The sequence below is a fragment of the Ursus americanus genome, chromosome 9, assembly GCF_024610735.1.
Source record: "Ursus americanus isolate L20-20 chromosome 9, mUrsAme1.1.p, whole genome shotgun sequence".
Classification (NCBI taxonomy): domain Eukaryota; kingdom Metazoa; phylum Chordata; class Mammalia; order Carnivora; family Ursidae; genus Ursus; species Ursus americanus.
The window spans coordinates 61,384,755-61,403,922 of NC_142135.1; the positions used below are offsets into that span (position 1 = coordinate 61,384,755).

Below are 19,168 nucleotides of genomic sequence, written 5' to 3' on the forward strand. Positions count from 1 at the left end.
GGTATGGGTTTTCCAGAAGTCTATGCAAAAAAAAAAAAAAAAAAGTCAGGGAATTCTATGAATTACAGTTCAAAATATTTATATACGATTTTGTTTTTCTTTCTTTTTTGTTTTATCTTTTATTTTAATTCCAGTATGGTTAACATACAGTATTATATTAGTTTCAGATGCACAATACAGTGATTCAACAATTCTGTACGTCAGTGCTCATTGTGATAAGCGTACTCTTGATCTCTTCACCTGTTTTACCCAACCCTCCACACATCTCCCTTCTGGTGACCATTAGTGCGTTCTCTATAGTTGAGTCTACTTTTCAGATTGTGTCTATTTTCTTTGTTTGTTTTGTTTCTTAAATTCCACATATGAGTGAAATCATATGTATTTGTCTTTCTCTGACTGACTCATTTCACTTAGCATTATACCGTCCAGATCCACCCATGTTGTTGCAAATGGCAAGATTTCATTCTTTTTATGGCAAAGTAATATTCCATTGTGTATCCACTGATCTATCAATGGACCCTTGGGCTAACTCCATAATTTGGCTACTGTAAATTATGCAACAAACACAGGAGTGCATTTATCCTTTTGAATTAGTGTTTTGATATTCTTTGGGTAAATACCCAGTAGTGCAACTCTGGATCATATGGTAGTTCTATTTTTAATTTTTCGAAGAAACTCTATACTGTTTTCCACAGTGGCTGCACCAGTTTGCATTCCCACCAACAGTGCATGAGAGTTCCTTTTTCTCGGCATCCTCACTAACACTTGTTTTCTCTTGTGTTTTTTATTTTAGCCATTCTGACAGGTGTGAGGTGCATACACTATCTTTGACATTATGAAATTGAACAAGAGGTCTCATAAGAGGATGCTGCCTAATTCAATGAACATGCCTGTCTACAACATCCTTTAACAGATGACAAAACTGTATTTTCATGGTCCGATTCTTATGACTCTCAATAAAGCCTTCTTAAATCACTCCACTGCACAACTCAGGGGAAGTAATTCTTCAGGGTCACCCTAATGCTGAATGGGTGCCCGAGTCACTATTCAACTAACTTTATCCAAAAATATGTTTGCTAATAACTTGAGAACTTAATGTACACGACCTTCATGAATTAGTCACAAGATATTATTTCTCAAAATTGAACTATCCATAAACTTAGTGACGCTGATCTCTTAGATTCCCTATCAATCCATACACTGTAGCATGGATGTTGCCAATTGTGCACAGACCTCAACATCTTAACTGAAAGTTAAGAAAAGGCTAGATGTAAAATAATTCTGTGGAAACTAGGACTTTAGGCTTCCACAAGGTAGAGTATTTGTCATCTCTATACCTTAAGAGGGTTGTTTTTCATATCATTGCTATACTACTAAGAGAAAAGATAATAAGAAATGTATCAATAAGTATTTTCAGTTGGAATAGAATAATATTCTGCACTTAAACTATAGCTGGCTTTAATTACCATTTTATATAATGCTCAGCTGATTATTATACATTGTAAACAAAACAAAACAACAGGAAAAAATGAAATAACCAAAACAATAGTAGGTCCTCTGGAGAGAATTCATAGGAATAAAATAGCATTAAAATAAAAATAATATCTCAAAAAACATACGGCTACAATAAATCTTATACAATAAAGTTCACTTCATACAAATAGATATATTATTTCAATGTACAGAAAATCAAATGTATTCTCAATTCAATATAGCTAGTCACTCTGAATTTAGATCATGTTCAAAAAGTGAAGAAACAGCAGGAATTAAACACTCCTTTACGCTCCAGGCTATACTTCAAAACCAAGTTCTCTTTTTTATGTTAAAGGAACAACTTACAACCTAAAACTACAGTGTGTTTCATGTAGAACATTACCCAACAATCAGATCATTTAGATATTTTTAATAATTCATGTTTAGATGTCTTACTGTTGCTAAGAACGTCCAGGAACAAAGACAAAAGAAACTAAGTCTATTTAACATATCTACCTTTTACGTTATTTAATTTACATACTTGATTCTACGGCAAATTTCTTGAAAACCAATCTCTAAATCTGAATTGCAAATATGAATTTCTTACTTCTGTTAGTATAGTGATGGGACGTATTGATGAGTATGAAAATGGACCAAGCATATAAACAGAAAACCAAGGCAGGCTTTTGTAAAATTACCAGAATGTAATAGTTGAGAGTGCCCCTAAGTATTGCCAGTCTTTTCTAAATACACAGGAGTTTTTGAGGACAGGAAATGTCTTATTTGAATTTATATCTCTCAGTGCATAATACAGCACCCAATAAATGTACCAAATGAATGTAAATGAAGCTCCAAACATTATGCACCAAAGAATTTCATAGCTGTTGAAAAGATAACAAAGACATAATGAATTTTCAAGAAAGTGAAATCTCCCATAAACTGCTGAGATATTCCAAGACTGCTAGTGGCAAATGATTACTCATACCCAAGCCACAATTTTCAAATTTGATAGGTTGGCCCTGATTTTTTTAATTCATAAGTGTATCTGACAACTATTTAGTAGAACACCTATTATGTACCAGACATTTCGAGGCATGAAGACACAAGCAGTTAAAAAGACTGACAAAATTATCTTCCTGTTAGAAGCTTATATTCTAGTGGGATAAACAGAATATAAACTGAAATCAAAGGAATAAATCCAATAAAACAATATCAAATGACAATAAAGGATATTTAAAAAAAAAGAAAAGCATGCTACAGAGAGTGATAGGGGAGGCTGGGTCTGTGTGTGCTTTTAGTTGACGGTGATCAAGGTTGCCTCTAGAGACAAGAACACGTATTCGGGATTGTTTCTCAGTATCTATAATGTCTCCAAATTTAGCCAAAGTATACTTTTGTGATACAGCCAACAAGCAAGACTTGCCCCCACCTCCGAACAAAGAACACACACCACACACACACACACACACACATACACACACACACACACACACACACTTTTTTTGGCCAAGTGCTACTCTCCTTTCTACCTGTGCCACGATGCTTTTTCAGAGATCAGAGCTACAACATAAAAATGCAGATGCACATTTTGAATTAGTTCTATTTTCAGGATACTAGAAGGTCATCCTTCAAGAGCATCTCTCCACATGGTCTGTCATGGAGTGATCAATATTAATAGAAAAGAGAAGGCTCAGCATCTAACGTGATGGCAGCAAAATTTACTGGGTGTACCCCAAGTGCCAGGCCCCAGCCTGGGTTGTTTAGACTTTGTCTCATCTCATATATTCCTCATAAAGTCCCTTTTAGTTATTATTTTTGCAGATGAGGACACTGATGTTCATAGAGATTGTCAAGTAAAGTGCTCAGGATCAAGTCGAGAGTAAATGATTGCTAAGCTTGAGATATTTCCAAAGATCACCTGCTTCGTCCCATATAACTGTCATGCGACTTCCCCATGCAAATGCACTTGAAGGGTGTGCGTTAAGCCTTGCACAGTGGTGTCAATTAATTTATCAGGCCCTCTCTTGAAAGCAGATATTAAAAAGGGAAAAATATGACTGAAAGTGACTTAGGTAGTTAAGTACATAATTAAAAGTTATTCACTGTACATAAAGGGTAATTAATGTGATGGGGAATATTTTGCTCTAGGTCTTAAAGGAATAAATATGAAGATGCTATTTGCTAGCTGGTTCTATCTTCAATGTACTTTTTCCATAGAAGGAAAAAAAAATACACAAGTCAATGTTTTGTTTAATTCAACAGATAGCAATTAATCCCTGAGTTATACTCTGTGCTCCACTAGACACTACAGTAGATGCACGATAAAGAATGAGGCAAGATACTTGTTTCCCACCTTCAAGAACTAAAGATCTACTTTCAAAACCAAACATGATATATGAACAAACACCTCTTGTCAGCAGATTACTGATATTCATACATCCTTCACTGTAGAAGAGCCCTCTGTCTAGCTGGAGAGATTGTCCTCTACGACGGGAAGGGCCCAGAGGAATGACATAAAAAGCAGGCACCCTATTCTAACCAATCACATCAGTCCACTTTTTAAATGTATGCATGCTAGCCTATAAAATTCCCTCTCAGCTCTGCTTGAGCTGTGTCCCACAAATTTTGATATATCTTCCTTTTCATTGTTTGATGGATTTTTATTTCCCTGAGATTTCGTCTTTTTTTTTTTAAGATTTATTTATTTATTTGTCAGAGTGAGAGAGAGAGACACAGCAGGAGCAGCAGCAGAGGGAGAAGGAGAAGCAGGCTCTCGCTAAGCAAGGAGCCCGAATGGGGACTTGATCCCAGGACCCTGGGATCATGACCTGAGCCAAAGGTAGACACTTAACTGACTGAGCCACCCGGGCATCCCTGAGATTTCATCTCTGACCATATTATTTAGATGTATGCTCTATACTTTCACCATGTTTTAGAAATTTTCCTGTTTTCTTTCTTTTACTGTCTTAGTTCTATTCCATTGTGATGGAGAAAACACATTGTATGATTTCAACTGAGGTTTGTTTTGTGGTTCAGGGAAATGGTCTGTCTTTGTATACATTCCATGTTACTTGGAAAAAGCATGTTTTCTGTAGTTGTTGCATAGAATGGTCTACAAATGTTGACTAGGACTTAGTTGACTAAGTTTACATAGAATGGTTCTACTTAAGACTGCTGTTTTTCTTGGTGGGTTGACTCTTCTATTACTATATAATGACAGTTCCTAACTGGTAATTTTTTATCCTCTGAAGTCTGCTTTATCTGATATTAAAATAGCCACTCCTTTCTTTTGATGTTTGCATATTTTTTTTCTATTCTTTTACTTTTAGCCTGTTTATATCTTTGTATTTTAAATGAGTTTCTTTGACATAGCATATGGCTGGGTCATGTTTTTTAATTCACTCTGACAATCTCTCTCTTTTAATTGGTATATTTAAACCATTTGCATTTAATTTAATTATCGACATATTAGGGCCAAAGTCTGCCATGTTATTTGTTATTTTCTGTTCTTTGTTTTGTTCTTTTTCCTGTTCCTGTGAGTTATTTGAACATTTTTTAGAACTCATTTTAAGTTACTAGAGTTTTGAGGGCACCCGTGACTCCGTTGGTTAAGCATCTGACTTTGGCTCAGGTCATGATCTCAGGGTTCTGGGATCAAGTCCCACCCACATCGGGCTCCCTTCTCAGCGGGGAGTCTGCTTCTCCCTCTCCCTCTGCTCCTCCCCCCTGCTCATGCTCTCTCTCTCTCAAATAAATAAATAAAATATTTTTTTAAATCTATTAAATTATTAGAGTTTTTGAGAGCATCTTTTGTATAGCTTTTTAGTGGTTGCTCTAGGTATGACATTACATATATATACAACTTATTCAAAGGTGTCATTGTTTTACCAGTATAAGCAAACCATAGAAAACATACCTCCTTTGTTCCTCTTTATTCTTCCTTGCTTATAATACAACTGTCTTAAATACTCTCTACAGAACCACATCTGACACTGTTATAATTTTTGCCTCAACCATCAAACATAATTTAGAAAACTTGAGAAGAAAAATGTATTATACTTAGTCGTATTTTTGCTCTTTTCATGTTCTTTCTTCATTCCTAATGTTCTAAAGTTTTTTTCTTTTATAATTTTCTCTCTGTTTAAAGGACTTCCTTTAGCCATAATTTTAAGATAGACCCACTGGTGACAAATTCTCTTGATTTCTCCTTCAATTTTTTTTTTTTTTTTTTTAGTTTCAGAAGTAGAATTTAGTGATTCATCAGTTGCATATAGTATCCAGTGCTCATGACATCAAGTGCCCTCCTTAATGCCCATCACCCAGTTACCCCATTCCCCCCCCACCTCCCCTCCAGCAACCCTCAGTTTGTTTCCCAGAGTTCAGTGTCCCTTATGGTACAGCAATGTCCACGATAGCCAAATTATGAGTTCCCCTTCATTTCTAAGGGATATTTTCTCTGAGTATAGAACTCTAGATTCTTTCTTTCAGCACCTGAAAAATGTTATGTCACCTTCTCCTGATATCCATTGGTTTGATGAGAATCTGCTGTCAAATTATTTTTCCTGTATAGGTATGCTATTTCACTTCTCTTGCTGCTTTCAAAATATATCTTGTCTTTTTTTTTCCCCCCAGAAGTTTAATTATAATGTATCTTGGCATGGATTTCATGGCAGGAGTGGCGTCATTACCACTCAGCAAAGTAGAAAGTCCTGACTTTTTTCTAGGCCTCCTCTGACATGACCCCAGCGTGAAGGGAGAGGAATATCTCATTATTGCCAGGGTTAAGAGAAGCCAGGCCTCCCAGATGGTCTCCATTGACACTGGTCTCACATGGTGTAGTTAAGGGTGGGGCCACAATGTAAATGTAAAATAAAACCACAAAGAGAGATCACACAAATCTATTAGAATGGCTACTATTACAAAGACAGAGGATACCAAGTTTTGGTCAGAATGTGGAACAGCTGGAACTCTCATACAATGTTCATAGGAATGTAAAATTTTGAATACACTTTTCAAAACTAGTGGCTAATGTCCTAAAAAGTTAAACCTATACCTACCATATGATCCAGCCAATCCATTCAAGCCATTTACCCTAGAAAAACAAAAGCATACATCCGTACAGAATACTACTCAGCAATTAAAAGAAATAAACTATCGATACATGGTACAACATGGATGCATTGTAAGATAGTTACGTTGAGTGAAAGAAGATATACCCCCCAAAAAAGTACATAGTGTATGATTTCATTTATACAAAACTCTAGAAAAGGAAAACTATTCTATAGTGAGAGAAAGGAGACCAGTGGTTGCCTTGGGAGGTGGAGGGAGTAAGGAAAGGTATAAAGGAGGAATTACAAGGGGCATTCTAGACAACAGGAAGGAGAGTAGACATATGAGGAGCACGTCCTAACTAAGTCCATGTATCTTAAGGCACCTTCCAGGGAACTCCAAACAACATTTCCAATTCTTATCATTGATTCTATGCCACTTGACCATATACAGGTGCAAAAGAGATATCACTATTCATAATAAAGAAATTCTGTTATAAAGAAGGAGAAACAGTCTCTCTGCCTCAGCACCCTTCTTTGTGTTCCAGTATTCTTATGCATTTATTTTTTTAAGATTTTTTTCAATATTTCAATAAAATTTTAGAGGAAGAAGAGGAAAATACATAGGCTTAGTTGACCAGAAATGTAAATTTTCTTTACTCAGAATTATAACTTGCTACTTATTGGTTTCCCTGTATAAACCACTGATACAATTCTTAACTAAATTCACATAATTTGATGTTTAAAGAAAACCCAATGGGTGAACTATTTGTAAGTACTTATTTTTTAGATACTCTTTTTTATTTTTAATATTTTTTTACTTTGAAATAACTTTAAACTTATAGAAAAAGTACATGAACAGCACAAATAACTCCATATACCTGTCACCTAAAGACCCCATTCACGTTTTGCAGAACTTTCCCAAGAATGTCCTTTTTAGTGAAAGTATCAGTTCTAGGACTATATTTTGCACTTAGTTGTACTGTCTCATCAGTCTGAAACTTCCCTTGACCTTCATGACCTAACATCTTTGAAGACACCAAAGAAGCAGGATTTCCCTATCAGGTTCATCAGATATTTTCCCATTAATCAGTTCAGGTCATGCATGATGGGCAGAAATATTAAAGAAGCAAAATCATGTTATTTTAATTGCATTATACTGGAGGCACACAATATTGATTTGTCCCATCACTTGAGTAAAGCAATGTCAGCCAGCTTTCTTTACTATAAAGTTACTTTTCCCTTTGTAATTAATAACTACTCTGTGGAAAGATACTAGAGATTAGGTAAACATCTCATTCCTCCTCTAATTCTCACCCATTATTTTTGGCAACAATTAATGTTTCTTGCCTGAATTATTGCTAAATGCTTGCCAAACAGTGATTTTCTAATTCCATCACCTTTTCTACTCTTATTAATTGGCATTTGACTATAAGGTAAAGCTTTCTCTTCTCCCCATAAATTGAATATATTCATGTATCCCATTATATCGCTGTGTGATAAAATAGTCCTATTTTATAAGTAAGACAATCTGTTACTCCCATACTTTGAGTCTCAAATTGTCCCAAATTTAGTTAATGAAGCCTCTTCAAGCTTTTGAGATGTTCCTATAAATCGTTGACCACTTCCCTATTTCCTGACATAAGATGGTCCAGGTTCATCTTATACTTTCCCAGACTCAAGTCTAGAATCAACCATTTCTCCAAGGATACATACCTGGTTTACTTGATGGGGAATGGTATTTAGAACTCAAAATCTGGTCACTAGCTGTGCTCATTCCTACTGAGGTGTTGCTAGTCCCAGGCCATCACAGTAGACAGAGTAAGGAAATAAATGCAGGCATATATATTTATGTGTATGTTAATACATACAAATCTATACTTACTTCTATTGCATTTATATCTATTTCTATTCTTGAAGTCATGAGATATACCAATACTCCCAATTTCATTCCAACACCACAGGGTTCATTCTACATTTTATCCTTTTTATATTTGTGATTCCCATCTCTAATAGCAAGAGAGCTGGCTTGCATTATTTTCAATATATTTACCTATTCTTTCACCAGCCCCCTACTGCATATATAACGAATCCCCTAATCCTGCCAGGCCATTGCCTGATAATCTCCAGGCCAACCGGAGTTCAAGGTTGCAGACATGGTTGGAAACTGTAGGGCAGGGTATCAGAGAAAAATAAGTTGAGCAGTAGTAGGTATGTGAATGATGCAAGCTATTGGCTGACCACTTGTTTGATATAAGTCCACCTTATAACAGATATGTCAAATCAGTTAACATGAATATAGCCGATGTGAGTAGACGTACTTTGAAGTAAACAGAGGTGATAAAGTGGTTCCATTCTACCTGGAGTGGGTCAGACTCCATTTGGAGAAATGTAGTGAATTTGGTTTGCCACATCTCAATACACAGAGATTTAAATATTCTATGGAGATTTAATGGGGGCTCCATTATCCTGCTTTTTAATAGTTTAGGATTTCACTCTCTTGTAAATGTAATCATTCCTAAACCAAGATATAGGACTGCCCTAAACACCCTTCCAACCAATAATATTCAAATAATTATTTTGTTTTTTCATGGAAATGGGAGAAGCTTAAAAGTATACACTTCTCTATGTTGAAAATAAGGAATTTATTGTGATATTCCACATCATATAATTTTTTGGGAATGAAGTTTAGCTGCTTACAATATAGACGACATAGATCACTTGATCCCCATAAGAAGATATATGCCAGTTAATTATTCAGTTTCAGAATTTTTGACTGTCAGGTTCTTCAACTATCAAGTGGTTGGTTGAGATAAGTCTTGTGTTTGCACCGTGAATCTTTCATATATGTGCTGCAAAATACCATACTTTGGTGGAAGCCAAACCATTTCACATCTTGCCAATTAAGTAAGATGTTACACGTGGAAATCTATATCAAATAGGATTACAGTTCTAATTTATTGAAGCGATGTCAAGCCTTCCTTATAGATTGATGCGTGGGCTGTTCACTACTAACCGGTCCTGAATAAGCCAATGAGAACACTAAAAGTATTCCATCGTACAAAAATTTCAAAGAGGTTGTGGAATATAAGACATTATTACCTTATACACCTTACATCTTTTATTTTTTAATTAAAATATCATTACCCAAGACTCTAATGCAATGATTTCTAGGCATGGTTTTGTAATGCCTCAAAGTATGTTAAATCATATTTAAAGACAATATAAATTTATACTCTTAAATCACCTGGAAACAAGATAAATTTTCATCTAGAGAGGTTTTTGAAATACAATATTGTGTACAGTTTTGTAAGCTTCTCAAATGATAAAATGTTAGAATAAGCAAATAAGCTAAGCAAGAAATTAACTAAATTAGGTAATTAAGCTGTATAGGTAAAAACAGCGGGATACAAGTATTCTCAACCAATATATGTTACCTCTGATTTTTGTTTTAAACAATATTCATGTGCTCTCTTTAAAGTACCCTACTCCAATAAGTTTTCTCAAAACAAACCTACCTTACAAAATCTGTAAAGGGAATATATTGTCAGGTCTTGTATATTTTCAAAACTAAAGTAAGCCAATGTCACCAACTCCAGTGCCTCAGGACAAGAAAGAAAGAAAGAAAGAAAGAAAGAAAGAAAGAAAGAAAGAAAGAAAGAAAGAAAGAAAGGAAGGAAGGAAGGAAGGAAGGAAGGAAGGAAGGAAGGAAGAAAGAAAGAAAGAAAGAAAGAAAGAAAGAAAGAAAGAAAGAAAGAAAGAAAGAAAGAAAAACACAACAAAGAACAGATAATAAAACTTGGAGTCACCTATTTCAATTTGTGATAGGTAAGAGACTTTAACTTATGTACTGTTTCTTACAATGTGGTCCAGGAATTAAATATGTAACAATCATTTCTGCCACCTCTTACTAAGTTCGGGTTTCTAGAATCCTCCTTCATTGATTTCCTGAAGCAGTTCTCATGAGAACCATTGACCAAAGTCCTGGGAGCTTTGAAGAGAATGCCAGGTCAACAATATCTGTTTTACCCTAGTTTCACTGGTTTTCTAGCAGGAGGAGAGAGAGATTACAAGCTAGTGAGATATTCTAATTTTGTGAAGTATGTAGAGTTCTACTCAAAACCAAGCTCTGTTATGATCAAAATTATCGTATATGAACCTGCTTTAATAGAAGTTAGCTATTTTCTCCCTTCAATTATTTAAAGTGTAAATCAATCCTGAAAAAATTAACTACTCACAACTGCAATCCAAGCTAATGGAGATGTAGGTAATATGTCACCCCCCAAAAAATCAATAAAATACACAGCATATAATTTTGTCATTGTTTGATTTTTGGTGAGGAGGTCTTATGATTTTATGAGACAATTCTGCCATCACTTAAAATTTATCAATACAGAACTATCTGGTGAGCTAGTTGTTTTTTTTTAATGAGAACTTGATAAAAATCTAGTTGGATTTATTTTCTCATTATGTAGAAAGTTTACCTATATTCCAAATTCTGTTATTATTACTTAGAGAGAGTCTCAGAAATTTTAAAATAAGTTAATAAGTCTATTAAAACAATTCACTTGTTCTCCCTGGTAAACTGTACTTTATATTCTAAGGGAGTAGACACGCTCTAAAAGTATTTCCTTTAATGTTTCTTTTGACACAATTAATTTACTGTGTCACAAAGGGTTATTATGCTTCAGCTTTTAATAGATAGATAGATAGATAGATAGATAGAATTCTGTATAGTCTCTAATCATTAGACTAAAGAAAAACAATCTAGTCGCTCCAGCAATTTTACATTGCTTTTATATACAGACTTCCTTTGCTAACACTTCTGGCAGAAACAAGAATCAAGACATGCATTATAGGACTTTATAACTCTATACAACGAGTTTCAGTTGAAACAATGGCCATATCTGTCTAGATAGCACAACGTTAACTTAAAGTTGGGCAGAAAAACTTGAGATCTTGCAAATCTTAGTTATCTAAAACCCATCCTTTTCATACCTGATCACATCCCTGCCCGCCTCTCTCTTTTTCTGCTAGGGCATTATTTCGCATTATTTTTTTCTCTGCAGTTATTCTCTTCTCTTCAGTACTAGGGAAACAGCTCGGCTCTCTATCACTTCCCCCTGCGCGTGCCAGCCTTATTCCGACGCGGCCGACACGTAAACCCCTAATAAGGACCACAACTGCTTTTTTGCGGGGGAGGGGAGATCTTGACTCTTCCACCTCTGGTCGTCTCCAGTGTCCAGCTGGACGGTTGAACTGGGATGGGAACAGACCGTGGACGTCCCTCCCCGCGGGCACCGGCATTTGCCCAGCGCCCTGGCTACCCGCGGGACGCTTTGCCAGCGCCGGGTTCAGTCTCCAGTTCTTTTTATCCTGTCTTCCCTCTCTTCCTTTCTCCTACTGTATTTCTGTCATCAGTTCTTTGATGGCGAGAGAAAACAGCTCAGAGCTACACGTCCCCTCTCATAAATACGTGTATGCTTTTCCTGAATTTTTCTCCGCCCCTTTCTCCCCCTAACACATGTAGGGTCTGCAATGCAAAGGACTCTCCTTTCATCCAGACATCAATGTCAGCGTCTCAGTTTGACAATTTCATTCAACGCGCCAGCAGCTACCGAAGCCTACCCCTTACCAGTTCAGTTTTCTCCCAGTTAACCATATTCCTTCCCATCGCTGAGCACCTCTTCCACCTTTCTGGGTTCTACTACTGCCCACATTGGAAAAAAAAAAAAAAGAATCCAACACGCAAAATAGTGTAAATTCCAGGAAGAAAGTGTGCATGTGTAAGACAGTCTAAGTGTGTGCATCTATCCGTCTCAGCCTGTCCGGGTCCTGTGCATGAGGCTGCGAGATGCAGGACAGTCAGACCGCTCAAACTTCCCCTGCCAGACAGAGGCTGGGCCCTCTCCACCTCACCTGTCCGCGCCCAGGTAACCAGCGAGGTGCCCGCCCGGCCGCGTTCCAGGACACCTGGCCCTGCCAGAGCGAATGCCAAAGAACTGGGGCCGCACAGCCGCCTCCTCCCGCGCATTTGTTCACTATCCCTCCTTCCTCCGGGTGTTCTGAACCCCTTCCCCAAAACACAAACGGGACCGCCCTCATCCACAGCGCCTTACCTCAAACAGGGGACCGATCTTGTTCTTCTCCAGGTAAGCCTGGATCCGGGATTGCTGATGAGACGCCATGGAGAGACAGATGGGGCCGCGGAGAGTGCGGGAAAAGCGCGCGGCCGTGCGCCTCGGCCAGGGGACAGCCCTCCTTTTTCCCGGACTGGAGCTGGGACAGGAGCTCCGGAGCCTCGGCTCCCCCGGCGCGGCGGGCAAAGCCCGGGCCGCGGGCGTGGGCTGCAGCCCCGGGAGCCGTGAGCGCGTGGGGCGCCGAGAGCCGGAAGCCTGGGCGCGGCGCCGCCAACTCAGTCAACTCCGAGGCGAGGGGACAACTCATTCATCGCGTTCCCCTCCTCGCGCCCACCTCCGCGGCTCTCCGCAGCGCGCGGCGCCGGGGGAAATTCTAGGCAGAGGTTCCAGGTTCCTTTCTCCTCTGGGCGGCAGCAGCAGGAGCTAGGAGGCGGGTGCTGCTCCGCCTGGTGCGGCGCGGGGGGCGCCCTCGGACGGTCGGGGGCCGCGGGGCTCGAACTCGCCGCGAGCGTGCGTGTGCGTGCGTGTGTGTCCGCGCGCCCGACTGTGTGCGTCCCTTCTCCCGGGTTACGGGAACAAACAGCCTGGGCTTCTCCCGGGGCTGTGCTCGCCCTTCCCGCCGCTCCCTAGCGACAGCGCCGCTCAAAAAGCCAATGGTGAAGGTGCTTCTTTCAAAGTGCTCATAAATCTGGTGCTTGTTGGCTACTCTTGGCAGCTACAAATGCTGCTCGGAAAGGGTCGTCCCCACTGCCCTTTCGTGAACCTGTCCTCGGCACCTCGTGCTCTGCCTACACTAGCTCAGAATTCGAGAAAGGCAGAGGTATGAGAAGGTGCGTGGGTCTGAGGGTTTGCCGCTAAAATGAAGTTGCCTTCCTTTTGAATGTCTGGCCTGGCCTGGAGCACGTCAACGCGCGACTAGAGGCTGAGAAGCCAACTGAAGACTCCCGAGGTGTAGACACCCAAAGGTTGGGAGCCACCCTTCAGCTTGTGACAGGAAGAAGGGATAAAACTGAGCCGGCCCTCCCTTCCAAATTTGAATTCCTGATTCACATGTAACTATGTGGATTATAATCCACACGTAATTATGCTTGTGTGTCTATAGCTATACGCCAGATGCTGCTACTCTCTTCCACTTAAAATGTTTCCTCTAGACACTTCAGGAGATCCTCAAGTTTAGCCAGTACCTTTCTTACTATGCAGGGATTTTCCGAACTGAAGATCGACAGAGCTCTCTTGAAAAACGCACTGAGGTCTCCAAAGACGATTTCCGTGGCTCCTAACCATCATGTGTTTGTAAATATGAAGGTTTAGAATGAAGGGAATGGTTGAGCCTAAAGCAGACTGCAACAGTATAGATTTATATTTATTTCTCACAGTGTTCTGAATTTCTTAACTTCTTTATTGGTATTGATGTGGGTTTTTTTTTCTTCTGTAGAACTATTTAAACAGATCTACTTATATGGAAACATGTAATAGTTAAGAATGGAATATTCCAGAAAGTTCTGTTAATTCCATTTAATAATTCATATAAGAAGTCTGCCAGAATACCTAAGAGCTTAACCATCACTGATAACTTGAATTATACATGATTTGTAATGAAATGATCCTCCATTTATTACTTTTACAATCAGACTTGGGTGATCTGCTCAGAGGGAGTTAATTGAATAGCAGTGAGGTGCATGGGGTTGTCATGTATTTTTCATTATGGATCAAAGGCATACTTACTTATATATTTTTAAATATGTTCAGGAGAAATTAAATATACATAGTGAATATCAACATTTTTATTTGCTTGAAGGTATGGTGTATCTATGACCCAACTAAAACGTCAAGTGCTTTTGATACCACATTGTGCTGAAAAATTAGAGTGATATCTTCTTCCAAAAGACATGAGGAAAATGCTTCTTTAAATCAGATAATTAACATACATAGTCTTCATCGAACTCAGAGCAACTGCACCTTGGGACTTGAATAGAAAATAGAAAGCTTTACTGGCAAAACACTTATGTATTAAAGGGAGAATCAAGAAGATATACACAGTATTGCGTTAAAACACTGACCACCCCAAAGTTACATTTTTAAAATTAAGAAACTATTGCAGAAGTTTTTCAAGGCCAACCTCATATACCACCTCCTCCACAAAGCATTTATTGGTTCTTTCCACTGATCCCCAAACCTGACTTCATTATTACAATGAATACTTATTGCACAGCCTCTCCATTGCAGACATTATGTTAGGGCTGAGGATTCAAAGGTGAAAAGCCTTGTCTTTGCTCTCAGGTGTTCAGTCTTGTTGAGGTAATTGGCAGATACACAAATATGACATTCGAATGTATTCTGCTAATATAGGTATATAAAACATGCTGGGCACATATGGATGATGGAAAAATTACCTGTACTGAGATTCTCAAGGAATTCTCCACAAAGAAGGTATTTGAGCAAAGTTTTAAAGGAAGATTAAAATTTTTAAGTTTTCCAGATGGTATGGGTGGAGTGTGGATGGGGGTAATGTTTCAGGCTTTGGTGTTAAAAGGTAGCATATACAAGGGGCGCGATCCTGGCATTCCGGGATCGAGTCCCACATCGGGCTCCTCAGCTGGGAGCCTGCTTCTTCCTCTCTCACTTGCCTGCTGTGTTCCCTCTCTCGCTGGCTGTCTCTCTGTCACATAAATAAATAAAATCTTTTAAAAAAAAAAAGGTAGCATATACAAAGACACAGAGCACAAAACAGGCTGGTGGCTAGAGACACATAGGTTCTATATGGAGGAAGATTGGCATGTGAGGTTAAAAATGTAAGCAGAGTTCAGCTTATTGAAAGTCTTAAATGCCTTGTTAAAACGTGTAGACTTGCATCTTCTGGACAATGAGAAGTAACTAAAGAATTTCGAGCAGAGGAGTGTTGTGGTGAGGTAAAAAGTTTTAGAAAGATTGCTCGGTGCAATCTATCATGTGTGATGGTTGAAAAAGAATGATATGGAGATAGAAAGCCAATTTGGTTTACAGAATCCATAAGCAATCAGGAGAGCCAACCTTAGGATTAGGGATGTGGGGATGGAGATGATGGGATATATTAAAAAAAAAATACTTAAACACTAATTTGTTGATGAACCATACATAGGATGAGGTTAGAAGAGAGAATCAAAGATGATCCTCTTATTTCTGCAGTGAAGCCAAGAGATTATAAATTACTTGCCCAAGTCACCCAATGAATAGTTGATAGGGTTTTGATTCAGGCTTTTCTAACTCCAAAGCCGATGCTATTTTCATTCTCTACCCTGTATCCTGAAAAGTAGTCAAGAATTTAGTTTGCAGATACCGGTGTCCCTTAATGAGAAGGGCTGTATCTCATGACCTGGCACCTAGGAGGCACTCAATTTATAGCAGCTGAATGAGTGAATTAAATTTTAATAAATCTGTTCAATCCAGCTATATTCTTTCAGGCTAAACTTTGCCTCAAAGACAACGTCACTTATGTTCCATTTTGTTCCATTTAATTGCATGCATATCCTGGTCCCTCTTTTGAATTGCAAATCCTTTAACATCATGAACTGTATCTTAATAATTCTCTTATACTTTATAGCATGTAACATAGTATTTTTTTCATCAGTATGTTCTTCATAAATACACCTTTAATTAATGTCCTGTTGCTATACATTAAAGAATTTATTTCATTTAGTTCCTCTAAGATTAGCTGAAAAGCACCCATTGTCTTGGATTGAATTTAACAACTTTCTTCTGTGCACATAATATGTTGTTTTTATGATCCTCTCCCTTTTTTTGGCTTGAGTACAGCATGAAAAGGCCATTTTCGGTGAGATTGTTTTGACCTCATTGTGTTATAGGAGTGCCTGGCAGCATAATTTACAAATATACAGAATCCAGTTTATAGAATGTACTAAAGCTCTTGTCTTACTCTGTTTGTAAGGTACCTTGCACAGCTCCTTAAACAAATGATTTTTGATGAGACAAGAGAACAATGGTGAAAGCCTATTGACCTAATTAGGAAGTATTAGCAATGTAATCCCTTGAAATTAATTAAATATTAAAATCAAAGGGCAGAGAAATTTATACAAGTTGTGTATGTGCCCCTTTCCTGTATCTCTTTCACTTTTCCACTTTATAACAAACAGGGACAAATATCTTCACAGAGAATTCAGTGAACCATCCAGGATTTTTATTTTTGAGCTATTGGGTGGAAAGGTTGTGTCCGAGACTGAAATAAAGGAGATTCTGGAAGAGATGAAGCAGAAAAGTGGGGACATGGAATTGTCCTGAGTGATGGACTTCCTAAATGTATTTAGATTTCCAAGTCTGGATTGTCCAAAATGAATGGTAATTACAGTTTAAACTACATTCAACTATTACACAGTGGGATAGTCTATACATGTAAACTTCCAAAAATACATGTTTCGGGACACAATTCAGATGATGTCTGGGCACATTTTGATGCTAATGCAAGAATATTTATTATCAATATATATATTATAATATACTTTGTTACAAAGATACTAATTTCAATATAGTGTTGGATTTGTGATTAGCATGAGACCTCATATCTGTGTATGTGTGAAGGGTCGTTTTAGTGTCCCTTGACTTTGATTATCTCTTCAATAGCTCCTCAGGAAAATTTAGAATATGTTTTCTTGTTTACTTGGGTAGTTGTACAAATTTAGCTGAAAGGAATTGTGCCAGGTACTGTTTCAAGCACTTCATCCACTGCCCTCACTCATTTAATTCTCAAAACAATGTCATAAAGTAGGTACTAATATTACTCCCATTTTTTTCAGGTTGAGAAGACTGAGGCATGCAGAGGGTAAGCAACTTGCACGACGTCACAGCTAGTAAGTAGCAGAGTCCATATTTGAACCAACGTAGCATCTTAAACACCCCTATTCTGCCTCCCCAAGCCTTGACTACCAAAGTCCCAGGCATACCACTTCCTTTTTCATTTTGACCAAGAGGCATTTTTTTAAAAGATTTATTTATTTATTTGAGAGAGAGAGAGAGTACATGCACGAGCAGGCAGAGGGGCAGAGGGAGAGAGAGAGAAAGAGTCCTCAGGCAGACTCCCCGCTGAACACAGAGCCCCACACAGGTCTTGATCTCAGGATCCTGGATTCAGCCCTTGAACTGAAATCAGAGTCAGACACTTAATCACCTGAGCCACTCAAGCGCTCCTTAACCAAGAGGTGTTTTGATGACTAATTTTACTTCCCTAGTGTGTTTATATGGGAAAATAGGTAGCGTAGGGAAAGATACCACGGTAATTTTCTGGCTGCATGCTAAATGAATATACTGATAAACTGGCTTGTATGTGTCTCCTGTGCATTTGAATAATGATAATCAATCACATTGGGACTGATCCTAAGTGCACTAATAACTGTGACTTACCGGACCTACAGAACTCAAATGATGCTGCTAGCTTATCAAGTCCTGCCATCCAGCTTCCTGAAGTCTTTAATCTCCACATTTAAATATTAGGTTTTAATATTTAATTTTTAATATGTGGCATATTTATGAGCAATTATCATCTAAAATACTTTATGTCAATATCTTTTTATCACTTGTTTATTTGAATTACATTATGAATCACTTAAAGGAAATCTACAGATATCAAACTGTGTAGATAACTTTCATCTTAATCATCAATAAACTGTGAATTCTGACATGCTATTTGCTTATAATTTCCAAAATGATGCTGTCTTGATTTTTTATCCCAATTAGTGAGAGTCTTTGTTAGGAATTTAAAAAAAAAAAACTTAAACGAAGAAAAATGTTATAGAATACTGTAACATGATACTGAATTTATTGAAAAGGAGAAAATAAGAGCAGCTAAGCAAACAAAAGATGACTTGGTAAGGAGAAACAATTCTACTTGTGCACCCTGGGGAACCAGGCACTCTGCCTAGGACAGGCTGTGCTACTGCTCCAGTCTGGCTATCAAAGAGTAAGTAACATGGGACCTATTTCTCAAACATGCATCTCTGGAAATGCCAACTAATGCTCAGTCATGCAGCCTATCTCAACAACCCCAGCACTAAAGGTTAAAGGTACATTTTAGCAGAATTAGTGGAACTGTCACCAGCTAGACCCCAAGACCTGACCTTTACTGCCCACTTGCTTGTACTTACCGACCTTTGTCCCTCATTTTTCCTGAAGTTATTCTTTCCAGCTTATCTCTTAACTCAGGCAAATGAAAACCAAAACCACCACTCAAGTGATAGCGACGGCCCTGACAAGACCTCCAGTGTCCCAGACCTCCCAGACGAGTCTGAGCCTAAACCCTGACTCACGCCTGCTCAGAGGGACCATGAAGCGACCTCTAGAATGACCGACAATTACCTTTACCTCATCTAATATTAAAATCCCTGCCGAAGGAGGAGAGCACAAGCCTCATTTACGTAACAGAATGTATGCATAGGCATGTTTCCTTAAGGCGCACCCATGGCCTTATGCCCACCTCTACATACGATCCTAAGGCTCCCCTTCTGAAGTATTCATCCTAAC

At 38.3% G+C, this 19,168-nt stretch overlaps 1 protein-coding gene across 3 annotated transcripts in view; it reads right to left on the reverse strand.

Annotated features, from left to right (window-relative positions):
- Positions 1-13,052, reverse strand: part of C9H8orf34 (chromosome 9 C8orf34 homolog) — a 330,423-nt gene extending 317,371 nt beyond the window's left edge. For all 3 annotated transcript variants that reach the window (XM_087864837.1, XM_087864838.1, XM_045810166.2), the window contains exon 1: positions 12,641-13,052. In XM_087864837.1, the coding sequence (XP_087720963.1) occupies positions 12,641-12,709 (69 nt within the window). In that variant the 5' untranslated portion in view covers positions 12,710-13,052. The remainder of the gene's footprint in view (positions 1-12,640) is intronic.
- Positions 13,053-19,168: the final 6,116 nt, after the last annotated feature.